Source organism: Myodes glareolus, chromosome 10 (assembly GCF_982192425.1).
Source record: "Myodes glareolus chromosome 10, mMyoGla1.1, whole genome shotgun sequence".
NCBI classification, from domain to species: Eukaryota; Metazoa; Chordata; class Mammalia; order Rodentia; family Cricetidae; genus Myodes; species Myodes glareolus.
This window is the reverse complement of record NC_142035.1, coordinates 33,189,136-33,210,826: the sequence shown is the minus strand read 5'-3', so window position 1 is coordinate 33,210,826 and position 21,691 is coordinate 33,189,136. Positions and strand designations below refer to the sequence as shown.

At 45.0% G+C, this 21,691-nt stretch overlaps 1 protein-coding gene across 2 annotated transcripts in view; it reads left to right on the top strand.

The window, feature by feature from the left end:
* Slc24a3 (solute carrier family 24 member 3) overlaps nt 1–21,691 on the top strand; it is a 478,272-nt gene that overhangs the window by 283,488 nt on the left and 173,093 nt on the right. For both annotated transcript variants that reach the window (XM_087911151.1, XM_087911152.1), the window contains exon 3: nt 9,926–10,002. In XM_087911151.1, the coding sequence (XP_087767277.1) occupies nt 9,926–10,002 (77 nt within the window). The remainder of the gene's footprint in view (nt 1–9,925; nt 10,003–21,691) is intronic.

The window sequence follows — 21,691 nt, the reverse complement described above, 5'->3', positions numbered from 1 at the left end:
ATAGGGATCACATCCAAACACCTTCAGGCTTTTCTCACCTATGAAGTAAATTGTGTTCTTTTAAAAAGTGCAGGGCAAAAGAAGTGTCAGGAGCCACTGTTAAGAGGACTCGGGGCAGCCAGTCATTTCTGCATTTCAGGACTGTCTACACCCCTTCAGTGTAAATAGCACTCAAGTCCTCATTCCCGTTCTCATAGCCATAGCAGATGCTGTTAATGCATTGGGTCTACATGCTCAGCCAGTTTCTGCTGGTCAACTGAGGGTAATAGCTGAGCCCTGTTTTCTGTCCCTGAAACAACATGGAGAGACAAAAAAGAGCAGGCTTTGAAAGGAGACAAAGGGGAGCCTTTGTGTTTATCACCAAATTTTTGGTTCCTAGTTTCCCATCTGCAGACCAAGAGAACACTAAAAGGTTACTCTTAGCTCTGAGATTTGGCGATTTAACATTTAAAAATGTCACTGATTTGAAACCTCCAGTCACTTGACCTATGCACTTCATCTTCTATAAATCAAATGCTTAAAGAGGAAAAATGTTAAATGTGGGTTCCTGCAGAGAAATATTGCATTCTTTTTTTTAAAAAAAACTAATTTCAGCATTTTTTTCCTTAAAAAATAACATTCAACTTCTTCCTTTCCAATAGTGTTGAGGGACTAGGCAAGCCTTCTAACCATAGTGGACCATTTAAAAGAACCTTCAGCAAGTTTATGGGTACATCAACTTCTCGTTCTGAGTGTTTCTTGATCGCCAAACAAATGTAAGAACAGCATGGACAGGGAACGTGAACTGGACCTTTGGGTCATCCATTCAAACATTGTCTTTGACATTGGCACCAAGGAACATTTTGAGGAACACTGAAGTCCAAGAAAGAAACATAGTTCTGAATTCCACAGGGATGTTTTCCATGAATATTTTATTTCCTTTAATGAGAACTCTTTATGGACACAGAATTGATAGTCCCACAAGATCAGCAAAATGCAAGCTGTCATCTGCAAACAGGCCTCCTTTCTGCTTCCATGTGTGTGACGTTCGAATGGTTCGTGAGATCACTGTATTTTCTGTGGTAGCTGCTGGCTCAGAGATACAAGCAGCACTAATGTCGGGTTTTTAATATTATTTATAAAAAATATGTTTCTTGTTCATCAAGTTAGAGTTCATTGCTTTGCCAGGCCAAATGTCTACGTAAGGAATGATCAAAGTTCTTTGGTTCCAAAGAATGTCTGCTCCTTTCCAGGAGAAAAGCTTGGGGGATGAGGATTTAAACTCTTCTGCTAATGAGGACATGAAAAGAAGAACTCTGAAGTAGAAATCAAGTTTGTCATGAGTGTTAAGTCAACCTCAGCACCGTGAAAGAAAAAAAAATGACCAAAGATGGTTTCCCAGCCTGCAGTTAATTATTGGGACCTGGAATGGAGGCTAGATTGTGTACATCCCTGAATATATAGAATAAACCCAATGGAAATTACTCATGAGACTGGTCACTTGAACACAAATGAGTCCACTGATAGGAAAGGGAATCTTCGTTGAATTGTAAAAGTGCGAGAATTCTTAGCTCTCCTTGTTTAATCTGGACCTTCCTGAGGCTGGCTCAGACACAAACACATTGTTTGGCAGGTGAACCTAGGGAGATGAATCTGCAAGCAACATCATGAGACAGAGAAAGGAAGGCAGCCAATTAGCTGAAGTAAGCCAAGCAGTCCAGGGACTGGCAGTAGCCACTTCTTTCTCTTGAGAGCTCTGACCATGTAAACCACACCTAGCTTGTCATTAAATGTGGGGGGTACATCCTGCTTTCATCAGGCTCTGATGGGAGACTTCCTAGAAGAACGAGAACCCCTACTGCCTGGCACCAAACTTAGCTCAGATGTGGAGCAAACACTCAGGCAGAGATGTGGGTGCTGATGATGCGTGTGAAAGTGGTGGGTGCCAGACTGTGGACACTAATGTCTCAGGAAATCCCCACTTGACCTTAGTTCTCTCTCTAATACTAGTCAATGAAAAGGGACCTATTATTTTGTAAATACTTACCCAGTTCTGTGTGTTGCATATTTCATAAGCATCTTTACAATTAATCTTCATAATAACCATATAAATTAATATTGTGTTCACTATCCTATTTTGCATATTAAGGAACTAAGACTCAAAAAGATTAAGACATTTCCCCAAGGCTGCACACCTCCAAGTTGGTGAAGAATGAATTCTAAGTCAGGCATTTATGTAACCCTGATCAGCTGTAGAAAGCAAATGTCATATCACAATGTAGATAGACAGATCATAGACAGACAGACAGATCATAGACAGATAGGTAGGTAGGTAGGATTTTGCTACATACTCTAGGCTAGATTGAAACTTGTGATCTCTTTGCTGCCTGTTCCCAAGTTCCAAAATTCCTTAGGCATTTAACTGATTGATCTTAATTCAGCCAGTTTGATTGGCAGTATCATTTTGATAGTTGAATGTGTTCTCCATTGTAGCTCTTCTCTAACCAGGTACTGATTTCTCTTTACTCTAATCAGGTGTTGGTTTCTCTTCATGAAGATGCTTTTTTCATGCAAAACTGATCTGCTTCTGTGTTTTTTTTAATAAACTTTACTATTTAAGAAAGTTGACTTTCCTCCATGGCCTGGGTTCGATTCCTGGTCAGAGAAACCTCTCTTCATCTCTACACCTTAGCTGCCCACCCTTCTGTCTTGCTGGTGATGGCACGTGCCTTTCATCCCAGCACTTGGGAGGCAGAGGCAGTCAGATCTCTTGTAAGTTTGAGGCCAGTTTGGTTTACAGAGCAACTTCCAGGACAAGCTCCAAAGCCACACAGAGAAACGCTTCCTCGAAACACACACACACACACACACACACACACACACACACACACACACTTATGTTAGCCAGACCCAAGTTTATAAATCTTAACAATCATCTGTACAGTTATAACCATTCAGAATGGAAACTATGGAGCTTTACATTGGCTTCTACATTTTTGCCGTCAAATATTTCTGTGCACTTAAAAATCACCAAAAGAAAAAATTCATGACAGTATTAGAACTAGAAAACAATTAGCTTTGTATCTTCCTTAATAACTTGCATCTGTCACTGGCATTCAATCTTTCCTTATCCCCTTATACTGAGCCTTTCTTGTTCTCTTTCCTACATGTTATACTATAGCCACATGTGTATACATTTACATATATATATATATTATTGGCTAGTTTCCATATGTGAGGATGTATCATCCTGCTTAATGCAATACATTCTAAATCCACCCATTTTGGTTTTTTGAAGGAAGGAATTAGACCCTTAAAAGTTAAGAAAAGCCAGTTGTGATGGTGCTGCACATCTGTAATCCCAGAACTTCAGGAGTTCAGGCAGGGGATCAAGGCTGACCTAAGTTACATGGTGAGGCCTTGTTTCGGGAGCAAAATAATATCATAGCAATAATAATAATAATGAAAGTTAAGAATGTGGTGGCAGTGTGCCCTTCGCAGTGCTGTGGAAAGGGCCAGGCTGGAGTCAACAAAGCTAGTCCCACCCTGCCTAGACCTTCCTTCTCCTCTGACATCTGAGTGGACTTGGGATGATTACTCTGCCTTCTTGGGTCTGAGACCACTTGTCTGAAATTGAGCATGATGCTTCCTATCATGTAGAAGCAGCGCAGAATATATGTTTGCATGTTCTAAAAGGTTACTTTGATCCTTAAAAGGAGGATCCTGAAGCTACCAGGATGCGTCCATAGAAGGGAGCACGCCCCTTCTCTCATCTTGGCCTTGTCACCACCCAACCTCAGTGGTGAGGACCTTCAATTGTTTGCTTCATCATAACGAGGTTTCTTTGGGATGCGAACTCAATACACATTTGCATGGTATCAGTTACTTAGTAAACTAGTCAAAGAATTTAAGAGATAGTTCTTAGAAAAAAAAAACACAAATCCAAGAGATCTCAGATTAATCTGTAGCGCCTGGATATCTAGTATCCCCCTTGGTCTGAATCTTCCCTCTTGTGTTCATTCCTGAAGCTTGGGTAATCTGAGAATAAGAAAATAGGGTTCTGGGGAGATGGTTCTGTCAGCAAAGGACTTGTTCTGCAATCTCAAGAGCACAAGTTAGATCCCCCAAAACCCACATAAAAACATCAGGGTATCATAGCGTACACTTGTAATACCAACTTTGAAGGCAGTCGATCCCTGAGGCTCAGTGTCCAGATAGTGGATCAGCCTATTTGGCAAATTTCATACCAACAAGAGATCCAGTCTCAATTCAAACCAGCCAACCAGCAAACCAAGCAACAAGACAAAACAAATCTAGCTGACCTCTGAGAAATAACATCCAAAGTTATTCTCTGGACTCCGTGGGCATACAAGTGTGCATGCACCCACCTCCCACCTGTGTACATAAACGAATACATCAAACTGTCTCTAATACACTCCCAGAGAACTAGACATTCAGAAAATTAATTTGTGCATATACAGATTGAGCACATCCAGTCCAAACACCAAATCTGAATGCTTTTAAGCAATAATGTGATGTGGAAAATTTCCGGCTGCAAAACTTTGCTTCTCACATCAGTTTAAAATACTTTATAAATTTCTTCCCTGATATGTGTCTGAGGTGCTTATGAAGCATAAGTGATTGGGGTCCTAACACCAAGGTATGTCATTATACTTAGGTGAGTATTCCAAAGACTAAAATATTACAAATAATGCAAAACCTCCATGGCCCCCCAGCAGCTCAAATCAAGGATATTCAGCCTGCGTGTCCTTGCACACACGTCCTCTTGTGAATTACTTTGTTCAGGGACCCTTGGTTATGAACAATGTGTTGGTTTCTAAAGTGAACATTTGCGAAGTGCCGGGGACACTGGGAAGAATAAGTATCCTGTAATCTAACCGTCTTCCCCATCTAGTAAGGAAGACAAGAAAACAGTGGCGTTTTTCTGCCAGCCGAGATCTTATCAGAAAAGTCGCAGGCTGCTGAGATTCTTATTAACCTCATCTTGCTCACAACAGGTTATGGTGTTCTGGGTAACAAGGAGCTCCCAAAATCTCAGTGAGGACAAAAAAAATGTAACCTTTATGCATGCCGCCTAGACAAAATACATGCATCAGGGGAAATAGGGACTCTGATACGCCACGAGAAGATTCAGTTGAATGGGAGATTCACCAACTCTATTTTCAGGATCTCCAAGGCAAGAGAATACAAGCTGCTGAACTGAGCACTGCCTTCCAAAGCCACATACAACTGGTGTTGTGCTCTGCTTTCCCTAGCCGGACTAGGTTCCTGGTCCCACCCACTCTTGAAGGGACTGTAGAAAGGCCCCCTTCCAAGTCCTTGGAACAGAAAGAGAAGGGATATTTATGGACAGTTCTAATGGGCAATGGGGTTGGGATGGAGCTGTTGAGAGCTCTACTGAAATGTCCCTTCCAACATTTCCCAGTTAGTAATTCTGTCCTGTGTTTATACAAAAGCCACCTCCTGGGAAAAGGGCCCTCTGTGTTTATTCACACTTAAGTTCACTTGACATTTAGTTCATTTTCGTGGATCCTTGCCTAGTGGGTGTTGGCAACAGAGTGAGAAATGGCAGGATTCCTGTCCTCAGGGAGCTCACAGTGTCCCTGAAGTAAAGATGTACATTCCTAGGCAAGGAGTACAGTGTGGCTGGAAAGTCATTTAATCGGCACTGCCATGGTTCAGCGGGGCTACAGAAAGTCGGTGAAGTCTTCGTGGGAAGCCAAGTAAATGCCACACCTGGCAGAGTTCAGAATGTTCCAGCCAGGAAAAGTGGGAGGCGTTGGTTTTACGGCATGAAGGAGGGAGGCTGATGAAGACAGACTAAAGTGTCTGACAGTAGTGTGAAGTCACCCATCATTGTGTGGAAGAGCTAGGCAGCTTTTAGACCCCCATGTTGGTGGGTAATCAATAAGATTGTTTGTAAGAGTCTGATGTTCTGATAAGTCCAGAAGCCCAGATTCTATTTGCCCAGACATGGTGAAGGATCTGGCCTCTTGAGGGACTTTGCCTAGAAAGTCCATTTCTAGTCACCCCCACCCCAGACCAAAGAAATAATATGTCCAAAAACAGCTTGGTGAACCAATGAATTTATTGGGGTTACTGCAAAAATATGAATGTCACTTGGACAGCTGTATCATAGAAAAGTCCCATCTGAGCATGGATGGCAACTCACCACAGCTTTGGCAGTAGACACCCCGAGTAGCTTGCAGACAGTGTACATAAAAGAGTCTCTTCTCCCCAGCTGTTGTCTGCTGCTAGTGTAACCTTTGGGAGCTCCGCATCTATCCTGGACTGTTTCTTGATCAATATGTGGCAAAGCTGGCTAAAGACGATGTTCATGTCCAAACTAATTTCTTTTTCCTTTCAAACAAAACAAAACATGTTCTACCTCTTTGCAACCCTCCATTTAGATTTATCACTCTTAGGCCTCATTAATTTGCCCAGGAGACAGACATAAGGACACTGATTGCTGTTGCCTTGGAAAGAGGGATCCACTCCATTCAGGGCTTGGTGGTTTCCATGGGAACAGCACTGATGCCGTTGCTGGCCCCCAGCTTGACAAGATGTACTGAAAAGAAAATTGCAGGGAAGAAAGAAAGGAGCTGAAATAGATGGAAGTTATGTAGGGGGAGCTCTCTGCTGGATGAGGTTATTTCCCTACATAATCAGGTGTTTTCAGCATGCCACATGTACCATGGGGGTTCCCATAGCCTTAACATGGGAATCACATGCACGCCTCTCATGGACTATCATCTTTGGGTGCAGATAAAAAGACAAACTGGAATTAGTAATAGGTGGATTTCCATACTCAAACCAGAGATGAATGCACCCTCTGCCTCATGCCATTACCAGAAACTTGTTACCATTGTATTAAGAATAGGCTAGATAGACCCAGACAGCTTAATGATAGGTATTCTACATACATTGTTTATATGCATCCCAGAAATTATACAAAGATGGCACCAACGTGCCTGTCTACTGATGAAGGAGATCTGGCTCTGGGGAGCATGGATGGGACTGAACCCTAGTCTCATTCCATACTGTAGACCCTGTGCAAACTATCACCGTCTGTCTGTCATGTTCCCACAGGCAGTGAGTATCCTGTTCCATCCACAAGAAATGTTTGCAGTTCTTTTGGATTTGACATGAGAAATACACCCTCACAGGATGGCTAGCATCAGGCATCAACTCTCCGGGGTCCTGGAGGGTCTGCACTGTCTGATCTCCTCTTTACAAATAAGGGAATTGAAGCCAGAGACCACTGGCCGAGCCTTCTGGCTGAGTGTGGCTCCATATGTTCCTCGTGGAAGACCGTGGCTGTTCTGTGAACACCATTTCCCACACACAGTATATGCAAGGCACCAGAGTACTATCCATGTGAAGAGTTGGCCTGGTCTGTGTGGGAGGAGCTCAGCAGCTATTGGTCACTCTTCCCTGAACCATTTGGCCAGTGGGGCGAAGCTGAGCTACTCTCTCCCTCCACCATGAACAGCAGCTTCTCTCTTCAGAGTTCTTTGTCCTCCTCACTGAAGATAGTGTAGTAGAACACTGCTACATGTTCTACATCATAGTATACATACATTGGACCAGAGGGAATGGTGGCGAGGCCTCTTGGAGGCCACCATTATAGGTGTCAGTAAGCAGAGGCAAAGGACAGTATTGGAGAATGCCACGCCCTCAAAAACAAAAAACTCTTCATGGAGGACCTCTGGTGATAGTGTTTCTCCTTTTTCATTGTGTGCAGCCAGGCTCATCAGATAGCGCCCTTTGCAAATGAATCCAAGTACCTTCTGACATGGTAGAATTGAACCTTTAATACAAGGGCTTGCTACACTCTCGCGGACTGTGTGAGAAGTCCTAGTATGTGGACCCCACTGTACTGGATTCAGCCGAATGTCTCAATGGCAGATTAACTTGACTTTGAGCTCAGTCAAAGATCCTCCCATTTGCCCCTGTCCTCTATGTTTCACTGTTGTGGGCCAAAGCCAATACACATGTGTAAATGTCTGGCTCTATATGACTACACCTTTGTATCATTCTGAATACATTGAACATCCTCTTTTTCTAGGTTTTTATGCAAACGGACTTTGGGATATGCCATAGGACTGTATATCACATGTGTGTGTGTGTGTGTGTGTGTGTGTCCCTCCTAGATTCGCATATTAAAGGTTCTACCAGTATAATGGTGTTCAGAGGTTAAATCTTTGGAAGATAATTAAGATGAGATGAGTCATAAAATAGAATAATCAAGAAGGAATTGGTGGCCCATATGAGGAGGAAGAGAGCCTGGCATGGTGGTTCATGCTTGCAGTCATGCAAGGAAGACTAAGGGAAAAATACAAACAAGTTTAAGGCCGGATCGGACTATGTGGTATGTTTGAAGCCAGCTTCAGCTTCGTAACAATGCTTAAAGCCAAGGGATGGGATCCAGATCAGCAGGGTGTGTGTTCTAGCAGGTGCTGGTTTGACTTCTAGCCCTGCAGATAAATGCATAACCAAGAAGAGACTCCTGCTCACTCCAATTCTGTGTACAAAGATACAGTCAGAAGGTGAATCTCTGTACTCAGGGAAGAGGCCCTCCTGAGAACTTGATCATGCTGACTCCTTGATCCTAGGATTCTGTCCTCTAGAACTGGGAAAACCTAACATCTCTTATTTGAGCCACCTAGCCTATAGTATTCTTTTGCCCGCAGACCGCAGCAGGCACTGGGCGGGGGCACACCAAGATGCAGATGGTTTCTGTATGTACCACTTGTGGCACTGTTTAAGGCCTTCTTTTTGACCCTGGAAAATGATTACCTTGACCAGCACAAGGTTAGTCAAGAGGACTGGGAAATCAGTGCCTTGGGACTATGCTAAGCAGAGAACAAACTCTCAGCTTCCAGCTCCACTGACGCCACCATTGGCAACTCAAGCGTGTTCTACTTGATTTGTGAGCAAATTGATGCCTGAAACTGTAGAACACATTCTTTGAGTAGTCTTGAGACCCCCACCATCATAATGTCATCTTCAGCCCACTGTGTGTTTTCAGAGAAGAGCTATATTAGACATTGGTCAGCCTGGGTGTGATTGATGTCAGGCGAAGCATCCTAGGAGAGTATCTAACCTAGTTGCTCCTTTGACATAATTACTACTAACCATCCAAAAAGATTTTCTTATGGTTGACCTTGGAGCAAGTTATTTGGACAGCGTCTGATTGACTCACTGTGCATTCCCTGCCCTTCTCACTATGTATACCAGGCTAACCTCGAGCTCACAGAGATCTGCCTGCATTTTCTGAGATGATTAAAGGTGCGTGTCACCACACCCAGCTTCCTTACAAGTGATATTCTACAAACATAGCACTGGAATGATGAGGGAGAGCTGGACGGGTTAGTGAAGTGGAATGGAATGCACTCTCCACACTGGTGGTTCTGTACCACAGGCTGACCAACTACAGTGGAAAAGAGTTCTTAATTATTCCTGTGTGCAGACTTTTCTTATCATTCCCTAAACATCCCAGCATGGCAACATTTACATACTATTTACATTGTAGGAAAAGTTATGAATCATCTGGAGATGACATACAAATACCATGTCATTTTCCAGAAAGGGCCTTGACCATGCCCAGATGCCGTGCCCTGGGAATCCCAGATTCAATCACTCGTAGACACCAAAGATAACTCTAGATGACAATTTGCATTGGCAGTGGGGACTGAGATAATGCTAACAGCACCATAGTTATCACTTCTTGTTTGGAGGAAATACTAAATTCTAGTTAGAGGCTCATGAACTTCAAGTCTTTTAGTTTGTTTTGTTTTGTTCCTAAACAAGTTCTTAGGCCCAGAATCTGAAGGACTCTAAAGTCCATGCTGGAGATGCAGTCCTAGATCAGTTGTCTTCGAAAGGTGATCTGTACTGAGCTGGTTCTCTCTCTGTTCTCTAGCCCTGCACGAATTCCCCAGGGACATCTTCTCCAACGAAGACCGACGACAAGGAGCGGTGGTCCTCCACGTGCTCTGTGTAAGTAACTCCTTTTGCGCCCCTGCTGGAAGGGCTTGAAGAGCAGAAGGTGGGTAGACAGCAGACATGCCCCCAGAGGCTCCACTCCCTCCTGCCTACCTGCCTGGTCATAGACCATCTCCAAACGTGCTGTCTCTTAAAGACTGGCCAGCAGACATCTGTCTGTAGCCTTTCATTTTAGTGCCTGAGAGTGATCTCTCAAGTCACGTTTTTCCCGACAAACCTGATCCTATCAATGCTCACACAGCACCCTTTGCTGTAAAATAAGCTTCCTGAACTTAGCGAATCCTGTTCACATCCATCGTTCTTGGCTTCTGAGTGTCACCCATTCAGGAATAACATGGAGGGAATGTCTTTCCATGTGGGTGGAACAACTTAACTTAGGTAGCATGAGCTGCATGGTATACTTCCAGGGTGCTGCTTTACTCCGACGTCGGGGGGGGGGGGGCTGGACTTTGCTGGGTTCCTCTGGACCCATCAGTCAAGGCTCCTTCATGTGGCCTCTGCAGTGCTGTAGCCTCTGGGAGCTGGATTTTCAGGTGGAAACCATGTATTCATTTTGGTTACAAACCCACAGTGGTCCAAAAAGAGGATCCAGCAACTAATTCTCAACCTACACCTAAGGTGATCTAGTCTCTCCTGGGCTCTGGAGTCACATCAGACATGGGTTTAAGGCTCTAATGTCTTAGATTTATACATGTCTTCTGACAAGATGCTCCACATCCTAGATCCATGAGTCATTGGGCTGACCCCTTTCGTGGAGAAAGTAATTGACTCTCCAACTCTCTTTCTACTGTACTCCTACCTGGGGACAGCAGAACATGACATTTAGCAAAGACTATCCCAGCAAACACCAAATAAATAAGATTCCTGGAAACCTGCCAGTCCTCCCTGCCCTTCCAGAGTTGTGTGCGCTAAACAATTAATGTGGGTGCCACCTTCGGCACCATGGAGGCTCCACTGTCACCAGGCTGAGGCGTCCCAGACACTGAGTGGGATCCAGACGTCCCCAGCAGCTACCAGCACCCTGCTGCTTTGACATCTGAGATATGAGGTTCTGGTCTCAGCCCAAACAGTGGGGGCTTCCATCCTCCCACAGCCGTGCCGCTGGCTGCATATGGCAGGGCCCTCCTTGCTAAACTACTCCCAGCGGAAGGCCAAGGGTTCTGAGTTTCCTGTGCCCTTCACGAGGTCAGGTTACTCAGAAAGGCTCCAGGAGCTTGTGGCAATAGTTCTGAGCTGGCCTGAAAACGAAGTGGACAGCATGTGCTCCATGTGCTGTTACTCTTAGACGCTTCCTTACAAGAATGGCCCTGAGTCCACATAATAACACTTTGTAGTCCCTGATATCTAATGCTTCTTGGTGCCCCGTCCTGGGTCCTGCACTTCAGAATCTTATCAGGCAAGAACTCCAGAGACCAAGGTCAGTGTCCATCCCTTTGAGATCCTGATCTACATGCATAGAGTCCAAAAAATCATCTACCCACATAGCTTGTGGTGGTTTGAATGAGAGATGTGCTCACATCATGTGAACGCTTGATCCCCGTAGTCGGTGGCACTGTGGAGCCTTGCGGGAGGAGGTGCATCTCTGGAGGCGGGCTTTGAGAGCTCGTTCACTCTAGAGAGGATTTCTGCCTGTAATTGAAGATGTAATCTCTCAGCTTCCCGCCCTGGCTACCTGCTGCCATGCCTTCCCTGCTATAAGCCTACAAAACTCTTGCTTCCTTAATTTGCCTCTGGTTGGGGTGTTTTGTCACAGCAGAGAAGGAACAAATACACAACCTCAAGCTGGCTACCAAGGTCTGCACAGCCTCCTTTCCCGGCTCCCAATCTTGGAAGGAAGGGACCCCGGTGGATTCACCTTGAAGTTGCTACCTGTACTCCACGTGCATGTCTGCAACCTAGGGCAGAGCCAGGTGGGACGAAGGGGAAATCTTGCTATATGGTAGAGAGCTGCTGACCCAGCTGCCTTGCCGAAGGCCATCTCTGACCCCCTGGAGCGTCCGCAGAGGAAATATGCCTTGGGAGGGGAGCCCTTTCCATCACATTTGACTCACCTCACTGAGCAACGTGAATTGTACGGTTATTATTTGTGCAATGCTGGGCAGATGCTTTTACACACACCTCCCCCCGCCCCCGCCTCCAGTCCCTCCGTAAGACACACATTCCCCAGCAAGTTTAGCTTGCTCAGGAAGTTTTCAGAGAACACCTTGGGAAGGAAGAATAATTGCTGTAAGGGCAAAGAGGGTTTTAGGGGTCAGCAGGAACAGATGAAGGCACAGGTCAAAACTGCAAGAAGTTCAATGACCCCACATCAAGAAGTACTCCCTGAGCCCATATGGTTTGATAGTTCTCGATTGGGCCCTTCCGGATGAAGAAAAGACAGCTTTACCCTGCAGGCAGTCAGTGTGCTGTGAGACAGAACCGGACACGTGCAGCGTGCTCACCATGGCTGCTTCTGTCTGCTGAGGGAGTTCAGCAGAGGCACAGGTGAAGCCAAGATGGCGCTGGTCCTGAAGAGTAAGCCAGAAATCACAAAAGGAGACCTAGGAAGAAAACGGGATAATTCCAGACATGAGAAGGAAATCATATGCTTGTGGATATGGGTGTGTGGAATTTCAGAGCCCCTGGAGGAAGCAAGCAGAGCTTGAGGTGAATGCCCAGGCATGGAGAGGTCTCACGTGCAAGTTGCCATGATGTGATTTGGAGGTTGCACGGGGTGGGGGTAGCACTGGGTACTGTCCACCACCCACCCTTCGGCCGTACTGCCTTGCTTACAGTTAGGGCTAAAAATGAGCACACATAGGATCAGAGTATATCACTCTTCTGTAGGTTGAGAATGTCCCCTAAGGTCACAGAAAATGATCCTAAGGCATGTGGGAGAGGCACCTGGGAGTCCCAGGTATGAGGAGAGATACCTCAGTGTGATGAGAGTCCATTTGGGAGCACCAGAGCCTGGTGTGCCCCCATCCATGTCAGAGAAGTATGGTCTTCTGCCAGTGGGACTCCAAAGCATGGCCTGTCACCTTCCACTGTTGTGGTAGTTCGAATAGGTGTGGCCACCATGGACTTATGTGTTCGAATGCTTGGTCATAGGTAGTGGCACTATTAGGAGGTGTGGCCTTGTTGGAGTTGGTATGGCCTTGTTGGAGGAAGTGTGTCATTGTGGGGATGGGCTTTGAGGTCTCATATATGCTCAAGCCACACACAGTGTCTCAGAACACTTCCTGTCTCCTGCAAGTCAAAATGTAGACCCCTCTCTACTCTCAGCTCCTTCTCCAGCACCTTATCTGCCTGCAAGCCACTATGTCCCATCATGATGCTAATGGGCTAAACCTCTGAAACCATAATCCACCCAATTAAGTGTTTTCCTTTGTAAGAGTTGCCATGGCCATGGTGTCTTTCCACCTAAGATAGCTGCCCTAGGGATAGAGTTTCTAGGGCTGTTCTTTGTATGAAGTTGACTGGTCATCGTCATGTATGTCCAGCAGAGTGGCACATACTTCCAGGTCCTCTTGTGAAACCCAGTCAATCACACCTAGCACTCGCACCCAAACCCATACTGCCCAGTAATGGTGCTTCTGCCGGGTGAACAAACGCTTCCTGCATGATGTCTGTAGCCTTTGGCCCAAGTTGGTCCAGGTCTGTGGATGCAAGTGGGACCAATGGCGCCCTTAGAGCAAACTTTTAGAGCTTGCTTCTGTTGTTCTTTCCTGGAAATCCTTCTCTCCGTGTGTGATTCGTGGAGCACAGGGCAGCCCTTTTTGGCTCAGCTGCTAAACACCCATAGCTCTAATTTCCCCTCTTGGATCCTTTTGGTTTAGAATGCCTAAACTCTGAGATTACACTTCAGAAAGCCTTTCTGTTGCTTCCAGCTGCGTGCGTATGCCTCCCCTGCAAGTGGGGCAAATCCACCATCTTTGCACAGTTCTCGTCAATAGTGAATGTCCCTAGGAAAGCACACGTCTTAGAAACCCTTTGTTTTTCCCCCTTTCCTAAGGCAGAGGTGTTAGAAGCAGGATTTCCTGTCTCTGAAGAAATCTGTGTCTTTGGTGAACTCACTGAGTCTGCCTCCAAATAGAGGGAGAAGCCTGGGGATTATTTTCCAGGGCTGTGATTTGTTTGTGGTTTAAAAATATCTGGCAAATTTTTGCTAATTATCCCGCCTGACATGGAAAGCTGAGTCTTTGGGATGATTAGCCAAGCCAGGCATTTTCTCTGCCAGGGGAAGGAGAAAAGCTGTAAATAATCAATACTTGAGATATTCAAAATGAATTTGGGAAGCTGTCTCTCTTTGGTGGATCAAACTCCTCTGTGCACTTTGTCAGCTCGCAAAAGTACCTTTCATAAGTGTGGGGGCTTTCCCGGTTTTTCCCATGTTCTTGTTTTTTTTTTTTAATTTATTTCTTCTTCCTCATATATTACATCCCAACCACAGTTTCTCCTCCTTCCTCTCCTCCCAGTTCCTACTTCAAACTCCCCACTCCCCCAGATCCACTCCTTCTCCGTTTCCCTTCAGAAGAGAGCAGGTCTCCCAGGATCGACCGAACATAGCATAACAAGTTGCAATGAGACATATATATATCTTCATATCAAGAGTGGATGAGGCAATTCAATAGGAAGAAAGGGGTCCCTGAAGTGGGCAAAGAGTCAGAAACAGCCCCCACTTCAACTGTAAGGAGCCCCACAAGGACCCTAAGCTACGTAATAATAACATTTATGCAGAGGGCCTAGGTCACACCCATACAGGCTTCCACTTTCAATGTAGCTCCTCTTTTTTCACAGATAGATCTCTCTCTCTCTCTCTCTCTCTCTCTCTCTCTCTCTCTCTCGACTGTGGGGGTGGTGTGTGTGTGTGTGTGTGTGTGTGTGTGTGTGTGTGTGTGTGTGAGTGCGTGTGTGTGAAGTATCACATGAAGTGATTCTCTCTCTTGTTAAGGAAACTTCTCATAAGTGAGTCTGGGAGAAGTGTTGCTAACTCACCCAGCAGCCGACACCTAGCAAATGGATTGCCTAGGACAGGAACCGCAGTGAGTGGGAGGTGGGAGCTGGTCAGTGGTACAGCACAAGACGTTAGGTGTGAGCCCCAGGGCTGAAAAGCACACACAGCAGAAAAGGCACATCATTAAGAATGCTTCTCCTGGGTATTTTCATAGTCTAGACATGAATATGCTCCAGGAGTTTTACAGAAATCTCGAGGGCTTGCCCAGGAAAGAATTTTCCTCCACTGAACGGCTAAGTTATACACTAGTCCATGTTATCATTACTCTGACCAAATGCCAGAGAGAAACAAGTGGCTGACAGTTTCAGTGATTTAGACCATCATAGCAAGGCAGGTATGAGATGGGATGATGGATCAGCTTAAGTCAAGGTAGGAGAGAGGTGAGAGCAGAGATAGAAAGACAGATACATACGGGAGAACTGAGAACCTTGTACAACTTTGAAAAGCATACCCCCATGGGTTCACATCTCTCAGGTAGGCCCCTCATCCCGAAGTTTCCTCTAAAATAGCACCACTAGCCAGGAACCAAGTGTTCAAAGACATAAACCTGTAGAAGATGTTTCATATTCAAATCTTAATTGGGAAACTTCTATCTGCGCCCACCCAGCTAGCCTTGTCTCAAGACAGAAAAATGGATATGTGGTTCCTGGAGAGGATCCATCCCTGCCCATCTGCCTTAGCCTATTTCATCAATAGTGGGGGGCTTCTTGTCCACATTCCAGCTTCCCTGCACTCCAGTGCCCAGTGCCCTTGAGGACCTCATAATAAGGGGTGTGGGTTCCAAACAGAGCAGCCCATCCTGAAAGTCAATACAGGATCCTGTGCTAGGCCACCAAGCCAGAACTTCTGCAGATGAAGGCCCTCCAGAAATGGCAAGGAAGGCCACTGATGCCACTCCTTTGCCAGCCCCAGGTCAAGGATTACAGGTTTGAGTCCAGGGTTGGTGGTCTCCTTTGCCACATTCACCTGCTGCCCACATTTCTTTCTCCCTCCTTTAACTCAGGGAGTTGCTATGGTTAGTAGGTTGGGGGAACTCACACTATATGAACCCATAGCCATTCTCTCTAATAACTCCATTAGTTTTTAATTTTAATAATGGGTTAGTTCTAACCTCAGAATTCTACTCTGACCTTACCTTGTTCCCCAGAGGTGCAGAGGAAATCACTGTCAGTGGAAGGAGCCTCTGGGATGGATGTGAAGGAATGTTATGGTACAATGGAAGGGAACACTTAAATAGTGTCTCCTTCCAATGCTGCTGCTGTAGCTAGTTTCGGTGTTCAGCGTTCTCATCCCAACTAGGTAACTTGTATCCCTTCTTCCCACACAACCTGTGTTCTTTCTGGAGATGTGTGACTCTGCTTCCATTCTGGCCCTGACTTCCTGGTGTGCTGTAACGCCAGTAGCCTTTAAGTTACCCGCCCACTTGGGCATGGCCTCTTAGACTATTTATGCCAATGTAAAGTGCGAGTCTGCCCTCTTTCTCCCAGCATACAGCCTAGCTTTTCCCAACCTAGTCCTGTTCTGCCCTTGCCATAGGCTCAAAGCAGATCTTTATTCATGATAATCACAACATACAGAGGGAAATCCACCACATCACTGGTATGTTCCTCTGCCTGCCTTCCCTGCTTGCTTACACCTCCCAGCATGATTCACACCCTCTGGATGCTGCCATGGGTCCAACTCATGTTTTTCTCACCTGGCTATGGACCACTGGCCCGTGTAAGTTTGCCTCTTCTGAGACAGGTCACCAGCACTTAATCAAGAAGCTTCCTTCCAGAGACCTGGAAGATGATACAGCATCAGAAGAGGAAGTCCCAACCCTCCCCATCTTCACGTACCTGGCAAATCAAATGTTCAGGTGAACTGAACTGTATTCTTGGAGAAGCAGAAAGATGGAGAAACCATGTCCCCAACAAGTTACCCATATTCCTAACTTCTTTTTTCCCTTTTCACTCTTTGGGGAAAGGAAACGACTTTGCTCTGGAAGGGACTTCCAAATGGATGGGGTTCCCAGTTATTTCTGCTGTTTGTTTAAAATCTGAAGGATGGTTTCCCGGAATGTGCTCCTCTGGGCCCAGATTGCTTTTGAGATGAGTCCAAGATTATCTCCATGCATTAGCTTGTTGTCAGGAAGCCGAAGTGACTCCCAGTGATCCTGGCAGGCAGTGGAGACAGCTCCTTCTCCATCTTCCACTTCCCTTAGCACTGTTGAGGCTCTGTCAAAGCTCACATTCCATCTCAGCCTTGTCTTCTCAAGTCTATCCTTTTGTGGTTCCAATGAACTTTCTGTATTAAGTCTATCTGGTCATACATGACGCCTGGGCCCTTGAGGTATAGCTAGCGTGAGTGAGGAACTGGGTATTTGTTTGTCTGTTTCACTTAGTTTTAACTAGCATAAATGTAAACACCCAAGTACGTCTAGATGTTACCCTGGAAGTCCTAACCATGAATTCTTATTCAGCATCTAGCCTCTCTTTTCATAGTTTCTGCTTGACATGATAAAGTTAGATTTCTCAATAGCAAACAGGCTCTGCTTTTCTACGTGGTCCTTTCAAAGCGAGTCCTGGACTTGGCCATCCCAGGAGGCAGGGTACAAGAAGGTACCACCCAGCCATTAGGCTTATAGAAACCAGAATGAAGGGTCCTAGACAGACAGGAGTGAGAGGGAAGAAGGATGTGCTATTAAATATTTAGTATTTTCGAACAAGTACCCTATGTCTCCAGGCACATGGTAGATGTTCTGTGGGGTTAGAGCCTTAGGTCTTTACCCTCTCCTTCTCCCATGCCCTTCAGAAGGTGCATGTCACAGCATGTCACAGTGCATTTCCTGCCATAGGACAAGAGCCAGGTCCATTCAGGCAAAGCCACTGTTCTTATAAGCAAACAGACAAGGTGCCACAGCAGAGCTCTCTGTGGGCATTTCCTTCAAGTCTAGGGCTCAGAATCAAGAGGTGTTGCCATTTGCTGGGAAGGAGGTTAATTTTCTAATTGACGAATAAAAATTAATTGCATATATTTGTGGGGTATGATGCAAAGTCTTGATACATTATGGAATGATCAAAAGTGGGCTCCTTAATATATCTGTGCCTTTACACGCTTAAATTTTCTTTGTGTCAAAAATACCCAAAATTAATTATTTGGGAATTAATGGTGTAGCTCAGAAGTAGAATGCTTGCTTAGTGTACACAAGGCCCTGTGTACCACCAAAAGTATAAGTAAATAAAATCCATTCATTTGGCCTTTTAAATTCACATCATTGTTAGCTAAAAGGTAGGAGAGAACAAAGTGGAAGAATCTAAGTATCCCCTGCTTTACAGAAGACCCCAAATTCCTCACCAGGAAGACTTGGAAAGCTAATAAATGAATCCTAAAGCTGCGTGTGACAAAAATCAACCTGCGAAAAAGGAGCAGCCTCGCTATGCAGTAGCAATAACGCGATCTCTCCCACAAGACATTTAGAGCACAATCCAACAATATTTGTAGGACTTAAATAATACTCAGGAATTTATCTAGTCAAAGGCATTTTGAAACTGAAGAGGAACTGCATGGTCTGGTCAGAAAGGTTCCAGCCACAACTCACTGTCTGGACAGACATGTTTAGTTAAGGGATTTCACCCTGGAAGTGAAAAAAATGATTAAACAGGCGTGTGGAATGTGCTGTTTACTCTCGGAAAAGTGTGGAGCGTGTCCTAATTTGTCAGTGTCGACATGGAGTGAAAGCTGGTGTCCACAGAGGATTAGAACAAGGAGGGTAAATTGCGCGCCAGTAAATCTTAAGTCATTTCTTCTCCTTATTGCTCCTGAAGCTTAATTCCCCAGGCCCATGTCAGACCACCGGGCCTTAGTCTCCCCATAGGTTTGCCGCAGAGTTCATTCCCCAGGTTCCCTGTGCTAAAGACAAAGCATGGTGACCAGGGCTTGAACTTTCAATGGAGTGCACCTGAGTCTCAGCCCTGGCCTTTCTGCAAGCCAGCTGACAGTCAGGGACAAACTATTTTGTCCTTGCAGACCCTTGGTTTCCTTATCTGTCACTGGAGACAAATGTAGCACTCACCTCCTTGGGCTGTGCTGGAAGGTCCCTGCAAACAGATGCAGATGTAAAACTCTTGGCAGCCTGTCTGAAACTAACTAGAACATATCCTCTACCTATGTCTTCTAAGTGTTGCTAATTGTGTGTGCCCCCCATTCACTAATATCCACACACACACCTTACAAGTCTGAGCTTTCTCTGATTCCTAAATCCCAGTCCTAGACTTCAGGACAGCCTCTAATAAGTTCCAGAAAATTACAAACCCTGCAAGAAGCCCCTGGAGAGGCAGGGCTTAGGTAGTAGAGACATAAGTGGGTTCCACCATGCCTCAGTTGGACTAAACAGGTCATATGCTCTACCTTGTCCCCTCCTGTGGGATAAGCTCTAGTCACCATTCCAATATCTCACTTGACAATAATGCTTTACCCTCAGCTTCTCTTCCCAGACCTGCTTCCCATTTCCTGGGAATACCTCCACCCTACCTCATTCAGTAATGCACACTGGATTTTTTCTCTTTTCAAGTTTTTCTCTTTTTTTCTTTTTTTATTGATCTCTATATTTTTCTCTGCTCCCCTCCCTGCCTCTCCCCTCCCCCTCCAGCCCTCCCCCAAGGTCCCTGAACTCCCAATTTACTCAGGAGATCTTGTCTTTTTTTTTTTTTACTTCCCATGTAGATTAGATCTATGTAAGTCTCTGTTAGTGTCCTCATTGTTATCTAAGTTCTCTGGGATTGTGGTTTGTAGGCTGGTTTTCTTTGCTTTATGTTTAAAAACCACCTATGAGTGAGTACATGTGATAATTGTCTTTCAGGGTCTGGGTTACCTCACTCAAGATGATGTTTTCTAGCTCCATCCATTTTCCTGCAAAATTCAAGATGTTGTTATTTTTTCTGCTGTGTAGTACTCCATTGTGTAAATGTACCACACTTTCCCTATCCATTCTTTGGTCGAGGGGCATTTAGGTTGTTTCCAGGTTCTGGCTATGACAAACAATGCTGCTATGAACATAGTTGAGCACATGTCCTTGTGGCATGATTGAGCATCCTTTAGATATATACCCAAAAGTGGTATTAATGGGTCTTGAGGAAAGTTGTTTCCTAATTTCTGAGAAATTGCCACAGTGAAATCCAGAGGAGCTGTACCAGCTTGCATGCCCAACAGCAATGCAGAAGTGTTCCCTTTTCCCCACAACCTCTCCAGCATAAGTTGTCATCAGTGTTTTTGATCTTGGCCATTTTTTACAGGTGTAAGATGGAATCTCAGAGTTGTTTTGATTTTCATTTCTCTGATGGTTAAGGATGTTGAACATTTCTGTAAGTGTCTTTCAGCCATTTTAGATTCCTCTGTTGAGAGTTCTGTGTTTAGGTCTGTACTCAATTTTTTTTTATTGGATTATGTGTTCTTTTGGTGACCAATTTCTTGAGTTCTTTGTGTATTTTGGAGATCAGACCTCTGTCTGATGTGGGATTAGTGACGATCTTTTCCCATTCTGAAGGCTGTTGTTTTGTCTTGTTGGCCTTGAATGTTGCTTAGATGCCAAATGCTTACACACGAAGACCAGATATGCACACTGATAGCTGCTGCCCTTTGTATCATTTGTCTAATGTGTTGCTTTGTCTACCTGTTCCCCACTAAAGTATTTCATTTCTTCTTTAAAAATTATGTATTTATTTTTATTTTATGTGCATCGGTGTTTTGCCTATGTGTGTGTCTGTTGCTAGATCCCCTGGACCTAGAGTCCCGACTGCTGTGAGCTGCCAGGTGGGTGCTGGGAACTGAACTCTGGTCGTCTGGAAGATCAGCCAGTGCTCCTAACCACTAAACTACCCCTCCAACTGCAGTGTTTTATTGTTCTTTATTGTTGTGATCTCTGTTCTTCTAAGATGCTCTTGCCAACCCTAACAGAAGTCACATAATAGTTCTCGGTTGATTGCAGTGTGTAGAAGGCTTGTTTCCCCACTGAAAAATATAAACACGAAAGCGAGGCCAACAACGAGGTACTGCCCTCTGTGTTTCTCATATTTCTTCACTTCAGGAATTAACCTTTAGCGAGTATTCAGAAAATCTCTTTGAATAAAATAATCAAATACTGTTACTTTATGAGGAAATACTCATGTGTTAAGTGCTGTGCTCAGTACATTTTGTTTTTTGACAATAATTTCTTGACTGTTCTGTCCTCTGGAAAACCTCAGTTTAAGACCCATATTTATAGGCCTTGAGACTGGAGAGCATGCTATCCAGCAGGAGCTGTGGGGGTTTTTTGTTGTTGTTGTTTGTTTTGTTTTGTTTTTGTCTTTGTCTTTTCTTTACTTACACCACTGCCCTGATGTAAAACATAGTACAAGTAATGGTTTTTAGTGACCATATCGCAAAGAAGTTTCTGCACCTCCAGGAACCCAAAGGTGTTTTCAAGTCAGTTTTCCCAGGCATCATTTCTTCCTCCAGAATTTGCAGGGGAAGAGCTCTTGCAGCCAAGAACCCTGAACTGGGGAATCCAAGGCAGGCATTTCCTTGGGGATGGATGTCCCTAGGAAGTACCCTGTCAGGAGAAGGCATAGAGTGGTGGCAGCCAAAACAGAGGGTTCAGTGAAGCCAGGTATTCCTGAGCAGACCGGCTGAATGGGAGCCCTGCTGAGAGACTGGAGTGACAGGAGTTGA